The sequence below is a fragment of the Prionailurus viverrinus genome, chromosome B2 (genome assembly GCF_022837055.1).
Source record: "Prionailurus viverrinus isolate Anna chromosome B2, UM_Priviv_1.0, whole genome shotgun sequence".
NCBI lineage: Eukaryota > Metazoa > Chordata > Mammalia > Carnivora > Felidae > Prionailurus > Prionailurus viverrinus.
Genome location: NC_062565.1, coordinates 54967762 through 54980655, shown reverse-complemented (window position 1 = coordinate 54980655; position 12894 = coordinate 54967762). Strand labels below are relative to the sequence as shown.

At 38.9% G+C, this 12894-nt stretch overlaps 1 protein-coding gene across 2 annotated transcripts in view; it reads right to left on the bottom strand.

Moving 5' to 3' along the window:
• Positions 1-12894, bottom strand: part of PRIM2 (DNA primase subunit 2) — a 350775-nt gene that overhangs the window by 76247 nt on the left and 261634 nt on the right. For both annotated transcript variants that reach the window (XM_047860694.1, XM_047860693.1), the window contains exon 11: positions 1673-1799. In XM_047860694.1, coding sequence (XP_047716650.1) covers positions 1673-1799 — 127 coding nt within the window. The remainder of the gene's footprint in view (positions 1-1672; positions 1800-12894) is intronic.

Here is a 12894-nt window from a genome sequence, read left to right as displayed (position 1 = left end):
TGCTGATAGTGGCAGGTTGTGCAAGTGTGCGGCAGAGAGTATGTGAGAACTCTTTGTATTTTCTGCTCAATTTTGCTGTGAACCTAAGTGCTCTAAAAAAATTAAATTTACTCATTAAAACAAGGACAGATCAATGATTCTAATAAATAATACGAACTCACTGAGTGTCTGCTAAGTAGATTATTTTTTAACTGACAGAGTTTAAATTAAAAATAAAATAAAACAAACAATGGACTGGAATAAGATTCAGTTTAACAGGAATAAGCAATATAAAATCCTGCATTTGAGCTAATAAAAATCAACTACATAAGTGGGAGTTCTAGGATCTGGTAAGTGATAAAAGAATCCCTGGGAGTTTTACTAGGCCAAACTAAATGGCCTAAGAAAAGTAATATATTTTCTCAATAGAAGTATGTGGTCAATCAAAGTTTAGAAGACATAAGCAATTATTCAGGGCACGTGCAAATACATCTGATTTTATAAGTCTGAGGGTGGAGCCTGATAATATGCATTTCTAAAAGGTACCTTAAAGTAACTGACACAAGTGATGAGAACCACTCACTGTGAAAACCAGTACCAGCAATGTTTTATCTATTAAATATGAAAGTAAAGGCATTTTTTTAGTGCTCTGGACATGTCAAGCATCTTCCTTAAAATTCTGTTTGTGATTATTTGGATCTTGATCCATAACAGCCTATAAATGCATAATCTTTTAATAAAGAATTACATTCAAGATGCTGAAACAATAATTAATAAACATCCTTCTACACATTAAAAGAAATGCCAAGGGTGCATGGCTGGCTCAGCTCATTGAGTGTTTTACTCTTGATTTCAGATCAGGTCATGATCTCACAAGTCATGGGATCAAGCACACATTAGGCTCTGCGCTGACAGCACAGACCTTGCTTAGGATTCTGCTTCTCCCTCTGTCTCTGCCCCTCCCCTGCTCATGTGCATGCTCTCTTTGTCTCTCAAAATAAATAAGTAAACGTTAAAAAAAAGAGTGCTAAAAGAAAAAAAGTTCTGACACATACTGCAGTAAGCTTTAGTTATCTAAAGTATTTACTAATGTGGATTATTAAAATCATTCTCTGACATACCAGACAAATGAGGAACTTTTCAAGGTATGTGCAGAGAACTATTTCAGAAAAAAATTGTTGAACTAAGAAATCTACAAAAAATAGTTTAGCCTTTTTTTTTTCAACCTACAGTAACTCAGGTGAATTGACAGATGTTTGATACCATGACCCACTAAATTCCTCACTCAATTTCATTCATTAATGATACTAAAACACACCTTTCCTCAGTAGTCTTTTGAAAATTAATGGATCAACTATTCTATAATTCAAGGTACTCAATTTCAAAAACCTTTGAAGAACCTGTATTAGTCTCCTAATCATGAGAGAAACAGAAAATGGCAGGTGAAGGGGGACACTGAGAACTAAAGAGCCTGGTCCAGCACAATCTTTAGCATAGCTGAATAAACTCTCTTGCTGACCTAGTTCAGTAATACGACAGATCTCTAGAACAGTGCAGGAGCACAGTGGTGACTGACACAAGCTACAAGGGATATGGTGATACAAAAAGCCATCAATCACACTGCTTCACTGTTTCCTATAGAGCTAGTGGGGTTTCTACACTTCACAGACATGTATCCAGTGGAAGCACTTACCATGATAATCCCCTTGGCCTGGTGGATTGGTTAGAATAATCTTCATGCAACTGAAAGGTGTATAGTCAGTTCTCTTGCCTTCCTTTCCAAAGCTATGACGGATATTGTAAGAGTAGCCTTTGTCAAACTGGAGGAAAAAGAACAGGCAAAGTAAGTCAATATCATCTAGTGGTGTCAGCAGTGACAGACAGCTATAATCAGAGTACAAAATGGTATTTTCTAAAATAAATTCAGCATTCATAGGTAGGTGTACATATCCTATACATCATTTGAGCCCTTCATGTACAAATACATTTTTTTAAAAGTGCAAAACTTACAGGAAACAAATTACTCAGTAAAGACAGCAAATGTTTACATGTATATATGTTTAACAATGAGGATAATCCTTTCCTGAGAGTAATCAAATCACCCATTTCTTGGTTTGATTCCAGAGCTTATAATGAATGTGTATCAGTTTAGTCTCAACCCCCTTATCTTAGTACTCCCTGAATTCCTATATCCTACCTATGCTACTTCTGAAATGCATAACACAATTAATCCCTTCTTCTGTATTCTCACTTACAGGAGAGAAGCAATGTGTAAAAGAGAAGCAAAGCAAGAAGAAATGCAAGCCAATGCTTGATTAATGAACTACTGCAATTGCCTCCCACCTGGAATTCCTGACTCCATGTTTACAAAGCGAGCTAACAGTATAAAAAGGAGTTTGAAGTGGGTGGGAAAGAAAGAAAACAGGAACTAACATTGATTGAAAAGCTCAGAATAGTAGGACTTAGCTAATACTTCAAGGAAAGTAAGAAAGAACTAGATTAAGAGAGTAATATACTGTATTATTTTGGGGGGTGAGATTTTTAAATTTCAAGTTACAACCTGAAATACACAGATCTCAAGTCTACTGTTTTATTGGTTTTGACAAATCACTGTACCTATGTAATCCATACTCCTATCAAGAGACAGAACGTTTCCATCACCCAGAGTTCTCTGGTGCCCCTTCCCAGTCAACATTCTTCCCTCCCCTCCATACGTACAAGAAACTACCGATGTGATTTTCATCACCATAGTTTTAACTATTCTACAACTTTATATAAATGGAATCACACAGTATAAAGTGTTTTATAACTCACTTGTTTCATGACTTTATATGTTTTGAGATTTATGCCATTCATTACACATACTGTCAACAAGCCCTTTTACTCAACTATAGACCCCAACAGTTAAAACCAAAAAAAGACAAGATTGCTAATTCATGCTCTAACTAAAACCTGCTGCACTTATTTCTTATCACGCTTCCTTGAGGCATTGACAAAGATGTTTTGGCAATGACTGGAATGTTCCAACCACCCAGACAAAAAGGCCTTGATAACAAAGAATGCCTAGAAGACCATACCCAACCTGTCCCATTTTGTGCCCATGATCCTGTGCTGAACACATACCAACGCCCAACCACGATCACATGTTCTCTGCATGCTTTCTTGCCCGTACCTCCCTGAATGTCTATAAAACTCTAGGCATCCATCTTGCCAAGAAAGAGGTTGGATATTGACTTGAGCCTGCCACCACCCTGGCTGCTGGCACCCAAAATAAATTTCTCCCTCTTTTCTAAACCTTCTTCCTCTCTTCTAAACCTTCTAAACCTCTAAACCTTCTCCTTCTTTTCTAAACCTTCATTGTGAGCTTCTCTCACGATGAGTTTATCCAAGTTTGTTCGGCAACAGTGTAGGCAAACCCAGCCAGGAACTATGCTTTCGATTTGTCCATCCCTCTCAGTATTCCCCAGGATGGGGCAGTTGGCCATGGCAGCATGCCGGGGCTTACCAGTTCACTTCCTGAGTTAGCAGCTGTGATAGACTGATTGGTAACACTATCAGCAGTTTGTTCCTTTTATTGCTAAGTAGTGTTTCATTGTATGAATATACCAGATAGTTTATCTAGTTCTCTGGTGATGGACACCTGGGCCATTTTTCCAGTTTGGGGCTATTACCAATAAAGCTACCATGAACATTCTTGTAGATGACTTTTGTGGGCCTATGTTTTCATTTCTCTCAAATGCTGCCAGAATTGCTGCCAATAGTTTTCCAAGGTGACTGACCATACTATTTTATAGCCTACCAACAATGCATGAGAGTTCCACACTGTCCCCAAAGTTTGGTGCTGACTCAATTTTGTTCATTTTAGCCAGTCTAAAGGGTAGGCAGTGATATCTCACTTTGCATTTCCCTGATGAGTAATTCTTGTGAGCACTTTTTCATATCCTTTCTTTTCATATGCCTTACTTTGGGTTTTTTGTCTGTTTCTTTGAATCTTTACCTTTATTCAAACATGTTCATGTTTGCAATATTGACTTCCTGCATCACTGACCATATATAGATACATATATGTATATGTGCATATGCATATATATTTTTTCCCAAGATTTTATTTAAATTCAAGTTACTTAACATATAGTGTAGTACTGGTTTCAGGAGTAGAATTTAGTGATTCATCACTTAACATACAACACCCAGTGCTCATCCCAACAAGTGTCCTCCTTAATACTCATCCCATTTAGCCTATCCTGCTGCTCACCCCACTCCATCTACCCTCAATTTTTTCTCCAGTTAAGAGTCTGTTTTGGTTTGGTTCCCTCTTATCATATAGTATTTGTCTTACTCTGACTGACTTATTTTGCTTCGCATAATACCCTCTAGCTCCATCCACATCATTGCAAATAGCAAGATTCCATTCTGTGGGTTTTTGGTGTTTTTTTTGTTTTTGTTATTTATTTTTGAAATAGAGCATGAGCAGGGCAGGGACAGAAGGAGACAGGATCTGAAGCAGGCTCTGCACTGTCAGCACAGAGCACAATTCAGAGCTTGAACTCATGAACTGCGGGATCATGCATGACCTGAGCCTAAGTTGGACACTTAACCAACTGAGCCACCCAGGTGCCCATGATGGCTGAGTAATATTCCACTGTATGTATGTATATGTATGTGTGTGTGCGCACATGCGCGCACACACACACACACACACCCCAACTCTTCTTTATCCATTCATCATGCCTTATTTTGTGAAGTGTCTGTTCAAATCTTTCTCCCATTTAAAAAAACAGATTGTCTTCTTGTAGGAATTCTTGATAAGCTCTGGATATAGCCCTGGTGTCAGATATAGGTGTTAGAAATACTTTCTTACAATCTGTGGCTTGTCTATATATTTTCTTAACGTTGTTGTCTTCTGGTAAGTAAACGTGTTTATTTTTCATGAACCCTAAGTTATCAATTTTTTTTTATGGTAATGCTCCCTGTGTCCTCAGTCAGCTTACAAAGATATTCTCCCATGCTGTCCTTTAGAAGCCATGATGTTTAATCTCTAAAGTCAGGTCCTTTTCGTCTCAACTTTTGTGTGTAAGGTAAAGTACAAGTCCAGGTTGTTTTCTACCCCTCTAGGGGAGGAAGGATATTCATGGCTGGTTCATGGTTCATGGCTGGGGCTCATGAATCAAACTGATCAAAGACATTCACAAGAAAATAACCCATTTAATTACATATGTACATAAAGTGTGCTGATGGCAGTCTTAACAAAGAACAGGACTCAAGGAGGTAGCCAGATGATTGAGGCTTATATACCATTTTAGGCTAAACCAAGAAAAAGGGATTCTTGGTGGGAGAGGCAAGTTCTGAGAAGGTGAGCGGAGGAAATATACGGCAAATAAAGGTTGTACTGTTTTGCAGATGAGTCTCTTGGGTGATAAGAGTTGTCTGGAGTAGCTCTCTTCCCCATACAGAGACATCTTAACAAATGTAAATTTCCTTTAAAGGGGGAAATTTATATTTTATTTTCAGGCAGTTAGGAGGAGGTAAAAAGTTCTTCTGGCTTCTGCTGGTTTTCAGTTGCCTTTAGCTCAAAATAATTTTTATGTCAAAGTGACATATTTTGGGGTGGCATATTCTAGTACCCTTCAATACTATTTGCTGAAAATATTTTTCTTTCCTTACTAAATTTCTTTGAATAGAAAGAGACTCATAAATACAAAGAAAAAACTAGTGGATGCCAGAGGGAAGGGAAGTGATAGTATAGGTGAAATAAATGAAGGAGATTAAGAGGTACAAACTTCCACTTATAAAATAAATAAGTCATGGGGGAGGGGTGGCACCTGAGTGCCTCAGTTGGTTAAGTGTCCAGCTTTTGATTTAGGCTCAGGTCATAATATCAGAGTTTATGGGATGGAACCCCGTGTCGAGCTCTGTGCAGCCTGCTTGGGACTCTCATTCTCTCTGGCTCGCTCCCTCTTTTTCTCTCTCTCCCCCTCCCTCAAATAAAAATTTAGAAATAAATAAACAAGTTACGAGGATAGAAAGTACAGCATAGGGAATACAGTCAATAATATTGTAATAACATTGTAAGGTGACAGACTACACTTACTATGGTGAGCGTTTTGTAATGTATAGAATTGTTGAATAACTATGTTGTATACCTGAATCTAATATAACATTGTATGTCACCTATACCTCAATTAAAAATAAAAATAAAAATTGCTTTGGTACCCTGGTCAAATTTGACCATAAATGTGTGGGTCTATTATTCCACTGATCTGTATGTTTATCCTTTTGTCAATGCCACATTGTTTTAATTACGTAATCTTTAGAGCAAGTCTCAAATTCAGATAATGTAAGTCCTGCTACTGTGTTCTTTTTCAATATTATCTTGGCTATTCTATGTCCTTGAATTTCCATATAAGTTTTAGAATCTGCTTACCAAGTTTTATTTAAAAAATGCCTGCTGGAGTTTTCAACAACTGGTAGCTTATGGCTTCATAACTACCTATCGCCCACTAGAAAACTACAACCAGGAGAACAAATGGCATTTCAACTAAAAGAAAACTTTCAAAAAAGAAGAAAAACTTTCAAATCAGTATATTTCATTGGTGAAAACCAGAATGTTGAAAGTTCCAGCAAAAAAAAAAGTTCCAGCTAACATCTTTAATGAATACCTTCTGTTTGTTTCATCAGTCATAAACATTAACTATAATCAATCTCTGTGAAAACTTTTAGGTATGGAGTGAATTTAATTAGATACAAGATTTCTGTATGTTCTTCAGAAAACTTTGGGTCAGCTATTCTATGCAAGTAATGGTGTTAGAAATAAGCCCATCGACCCAATCGAAGGAGGGACCAGGAAACATGGAGCACAGTGAAATAAGGCTTTAATCAATATTCTTCCAAGAGCAGGTGTCTGTTGGACAGGCACACTCAGGGCGGTTACAGCAGACAACTTACCTCCGAGCATTCAAGTCCCTCCCCCGATTCCTCACTGGCTGAGTAGTACAGAGGTTACAGCCTTACCCTGAAGTCGCCTATGCCCAGGTAAGGCAAAAGGTAGTCTGACTGGAACAAATGTACATTCCCTGAGATTACGAGAGACTTTGAGCCCTTCCTCCCTTTGTTCTTTGGTCCATGCTCATTGCAAAGCCCCCCAAAATAAGCCCATGAAACAGAGAGGGGAAGAACCAGGAAGTGAAGTATCTAAGGGTTTGGGGCTCCATTGAGGGGGGAGCTCCACATATTTCCAATAGGTTGTAAACCTATTGTTAATTAGACAGCACAGCTTTCATTTGGTATTTCTGAAAATGAAACATCTCCCTTCTCACAATGGCAAGGTACTCTCTCTAAAGGAAGAAAAGCTAAAACTAGTATCTTTCACCTCCCTTTTCTTTCCAACTTATTTACTGCCTCCATGTATGTATGTATGTCTAAAATTTGGACCTTATAATTAAGTTTTCAGACCATTCATGTATTTATCACACAAACTGTCTTCTCTAGTTTTCAGACTAGCAAACTCTTGAAATATTGTACAGAAGGTACACTGATTGGGAGATGTTTTCGTTACCAAATGATCTATCACAGCTGCTAACTCAGGAAATAAACGGATAACCCCTGGTGTACCACAGCAGCCAACTGCTCCATCCTAGGGAATGTCCAGGGGGCTAGGCAAATCAAAAGCATAGCTGCTTGGCTCTGCTTGCCAATACCGTAGCCGAACAAACTCCAGAAAAACTTGTCGCAAGAGAAGCCAATAACTGGAGACGTGGGTTTGGAAAAGAGAAAGGGAGAGATTTATTTCGGATGCCGGCAGCTGGGGGAGGTAGCAAGCTCAAGCTTTAACAACCAACCTCTCCACTGATAAGAAGGAGACCTACTGTTTTCTAAAGGGAGGGTCAGGAAGGTATAGGCAAAAGAGCAGAAAGAGAGAGCACATGACCACAGGTGGGGGGCGGTATGTGTTCAGTATGGGATCACGGGTAGGGAAGGGGACAAGTAAGGTGTGGTCTTCTAGGCATTCTGCTCCTGTTTCTGGTCTGGTACTTAGAATGTTCCAACACTGCCAACGCCTCAAGAAAATGCAGTAAGAAATAACTGTTGGGGTCTATAGTTGAGCAAGAAGGCTTGCTGACATTTTCTTAGAGAACACTTTCTAGGTATCCACCTCTACAAGTCAAAGAAATATTTCTTTTTTTAAACTTTTTTAATGTTTATTTATTATTGAGAGACAGAGAGAGAGACAGAGCATGAGCATGGGAGGGGGAGGGGCAGAGACAGGAGGAGACACAGAATCCGAAGCAGGCTCCAGGCTTTTAGCTGTCAGCACAGAGCCTGACGCGGTGCTCAAACTCACAAACTACAAGATCATGACCTGAGCCGAAGTCGGACGCCCAACCGACTCAGCCACCCAGGCGCCCCTCCCTTTTTTTTTTTTAATTTTATTTATTTATTTTGAGAGACAGAAAGAGAAGGTGTGTGAACATGAGCAGGCAAGGGGCACAGAAAGAGGGAGACAGACAATTCTGTCCAGTGATGGGAAATGCCAAAAAATCAACACTGGTCTTTTGGCGGTAAGTGGCAGTTTTCAACCTTCCAAATTAGTCCTGACATGCAAGCCATGGCACTGGCAACACACCAATTTCTGCCAAAAACAACAGTAAATTATTTTCAGGGGCACTATGTTACCAATGGAACACAAGAAAAATTATACAATAGGCACTTCTTTATCCTGCTCCTACCCTGTCTCTTTCAAAGTCTCTCTCAAAGTTGCCTTTCCCTTTTTTTAAATGTGTATTTATTTATTTTGAGAGAGCGTGCACTTGCACGCATGAGCAGAAAAAGGATAAACAGAGAGGGAGAGAGAGAATCCCAAGCAGGCTTCACATTGTCAGCACGGAGCCCTATGTGTGGCTTGAACTCTCTGTGAGATTATGACCTGAGCGAAAATCAAGAGTCAGACACTTAACCAACTGGGCTAACCAGGCACCTCATCTAGTGACCTTATCTTGTTAAGGTTTAAAAAGTGTTTACACCAGAATCTACTCAGAAGCTATGAGTATATACATTCAGAGGCCATGGCATAAACATTCAATTGCCTAGAAGAACAATGTGTGGTTTCCCTGGAAGAATGTCTTTCCTACCAAGAAAAGCCCCAAGCCCAATTATTATTCCCATTGGCAAAGCAACAACTGCCATTCATTATGGTCAAGCTCAGCTTGCACAATGAAGTGAGACTGGGTAAACAGCAAGTACCCTCAGAGACACATTTATATTTGAAAAGGAAAATCTTCTTGACCTAAGTGAGGCAAAACAGCCACATATATGAAGGCAGAGAAGAGGGTAATGATATAGTATTTCTTAACAGGATATTTTCGATCCTTCCTTAGTGACATTTGTTTCCAACCCACAAGAATTTGGAGCTCTAATTTACATATTTAAAAAACACTAAGGGAGGGTCTGCTAAACTACAAAGAGAATTAATTCAATACCCACAATTCAGCATATCAAGGACCATTACTTTGGTCCCAGGAAGTTTAGCTATAAGTAACAATAGGAATTCACAGCTTAACAGCAGGGTTATACAAGTGGACCTACAACTAGGAAAGAACATGAAATCATCCCAATGCCTTTTCTCAGCATGTTCTTGTTCGATCTTCTACAATTTCTAACCTGTTGATAACTTCTTCTTGTGTCATTTCCCTAAAGCTTCACTTATAATGTTAATAACCAGAATGCACACTACAGGCATTTAATGTATTGTGACCCCCTTTTAAATGCCTACTTACTAAACCACTCAATTATTACCTATAAAACTAATTTTGTCATCAGTTACCTGCAGATTCTAAATACTTCTCTTTAACCCTTAATTTCAACCACAGTTTCACTCTCAAGGTCACTGAAAAATCACACATATCCTAACCAAAAACACACTGAAGACCAGGAGGCCCCACAGAGTATGGGAAGAAGAAAAGGCTACTAAGGCAGGGCTTTAAGTCAAATACCCAAGTTTAAATCCTGTCTTACCACAAGCTGTTACTAACCAATCTGTAAAGATCCCATATATACAGTTCGTATACACACATACACACACACACACACACACACACGAAGTGACAGGGTTGTGAAGTGATGGGGGTTTGGAGCTGATGGCCAAGAAAGAATTCTTGAGACGTTTTTTGGTGTAAAAAACTTGGGAGGTGGGGAAGGTAAAGTCAAGGGGAAGTTTCCAAAGCGATTTTCATATGCTAGGGAAGACTCACAGGATATTGGAGGCCTAGTTATTATCAAGCTAAGGTTGTTTTTCCCTCTAGCAAAGCATTAACATTAAGACAGTAGAGAGTTCCTGGAGAAATGTTATACTCCGTATTTGCCTCAAGAATTTGTCAATGGGCTGCAGGGTATAAGGAAGTTTAATTTTACCTGCCATTTCATTCTTGCCTTTGTTCCCCACATCACTATGGACGGGAGGGTGATGTTGGGGTTATAGGTTTCTGGAGATTAAACTATTGATAAGATTGCCTTTTTCTTGTAATTTACTAGGATATTTGTAAACTAATGGAGACTCATGTCTTGCAAGACTGTGATCTCTATCAGTTAACCATTCGTTTTCTTTCCTTTGTTCCTGGGCAGCAGGAGTGCCTGAGGAATGTTACACATATCCCACTTGGGGCTGGGGGAGGGACTGTTAGTTTGTGCTTTGCCCTCAGCTTGCCTTATGCTCCCTCATCAGAAGGAGTTAGTATTTAACAGATAGGGTGATGTGGGGATTAATTAGCTCATTTTCATAAAGCAATTGGTATAGTATCTAGCACAGAGTCAATACTTTAGAGCTGTTATCATTACCAAGGTAATCAGTTTTATTATTAACCAGAAAAGGCTATCTTAAGTGGGTCAGATCTGGTGTGTTATTTAATATTACTTAAATTACTTACATGTTTTGCCTCCAGGTTCCTCATCAGAAAAACCTGGAATCTAGTTCCTCCCTCTAACTCTTTATAGAACCTTTAAAAAAAAAATCAGTTAAGCAATTTCAAATCTGTACTACAGCTGGAAGGCATTGCTGCTATTAATATAATTCAGTAAAATACCTCCTATGGTGTACTAAATATTTCGTCTGCTGCTCTGCAACAGTTAATTCGTTTCTCATGGGTGAGAACTTTTCACAAGCTTATGAGGCAGCAAGGTGTTAGAGAGATAACACAGATTTTGGTTCTAACTCTGCCACTCCTAGCTGAATAATGTTAGGCAATTATAAATTACCTCAGTCTGTTTTTTCATTTTTAATATTGTAGTAATGAGACCTATACTTCACTCGATGCAAAAGAAATCTGTAAACTGTAAAATGCCAAGTATATACTATAATTATTCGCTACAATTATTTGCATAAAATTGTATAAACTTGTTTTACCGCATTTGAAAAGTGAAATGTTAAAAATCAGTTCCATTTTATATGCAAGTATATCACTGAATACTCCTGGCAGTTCACATGAAAAACTGTGAACATACATTATATATATTTTGAAGGGTGCCAGAATATGCCACTCAATATATGCCACCTTGGCATATGGATTATTTTGAACAGCCACTGAGAACCAGCAGATGAAGGACAAGCTCTACAAACAGGTACTAAGTTTTCTTTTTGTAAAGGAAATTACCAAGAGTAAATAGGTCTCCCACCCCCTACCAGTGAGAAAATCACATTAGAGAACACACTGACTTAAAACCACATAACAAAGCTTACTGAATAACCCTTGTTTAGCATTATTTTCCCAATCAACTCCCCAGAACTTGCCCCCCACCTCACAAAGCCCAGAAGCCCCAATCCTCTTTCTTTTGTTTAGCCTAAAACAGCATAAAAGCCCAAGATGAAAACGCCCCTTTGAGTTACTCATTTCTGGGTGTTCCCATGTGTATGCGCTACGTACACGTTAATAAACTTGTTTTTTCTTGTAAATCTGTTCTATGCCAATCTGATTCATGAGCCCCAGCTGGGGAACTTAAGAAAGGTAAAGAGAAAAGATTTTTTTCCTCCTCTACAGTTTCATCTGAAAAAGTGGGCCACATTTTCCATCTTAACACCCTAATCCCCTTCCCTGAATTTATGGAGAACACTTGCAGTTCTAGACCCCAGGGCATGCTGATTGTCTTTCCTTCAAATTTCCCTGAGGCAAGATCAAGCTAAAATCTTAAAATTTTGATGGGCTATTTTATTAGAAAAATTTTTTTTAAAAAAGTGAAATGCCAAACCCACAGAAAAAGTATGAAATGGAATGATCCTATTGTGAGAAATAAGCCCACTAACCCCATCAATGAAGGGGCGCGGAGACTCTGAGCACAGTGATGTAAGGTTTTAATCAACATTCTTGCAAGAGTGTGGTGGATAGGCACACTCTGGGCGTTACAGCAGGCAATTTATCTCCTAGCAGGAAGTCCACCCCTGATTCCTCATTGGCTGAGTAGTAGAGAGGCTACAGCCTTACCCTGAAGTCACCAAAGCCCATGCAAGACAACAAATGTACATTCCTTGAGGTGACGCAGAGACTGCAGTTCTTTAGTGCATACTCATTGCAAAGCCCATGAAAAACAAGCCTGAGAAACCGCGAGGGGTTAGAAGAACCAGGAAGTGAAGTGTCTAAGGTTTTGGGAGTCCATTGTGGGGGCAGGGGAGGGGTTCGTACATATTTCCAATAGGTTGTAAACCTACCGTTAAATAGACAGCACAGCTTTTATTTGGTATTTCTGAAAATGAATCCTCTCACTTTTCACATCTATATAATCTGATAAAGTAATTGATTAAGCAGATCACTTTCAGTAAAGCCAGTATATCAAAAGATTACCTGTGTATATTAAAAAAAAAAAAAACCTGCCATAATCATCAGAGGAAAATGGAAAGCTATCTGTTCAGGAATGCAGATGGGGTGTGGGCTA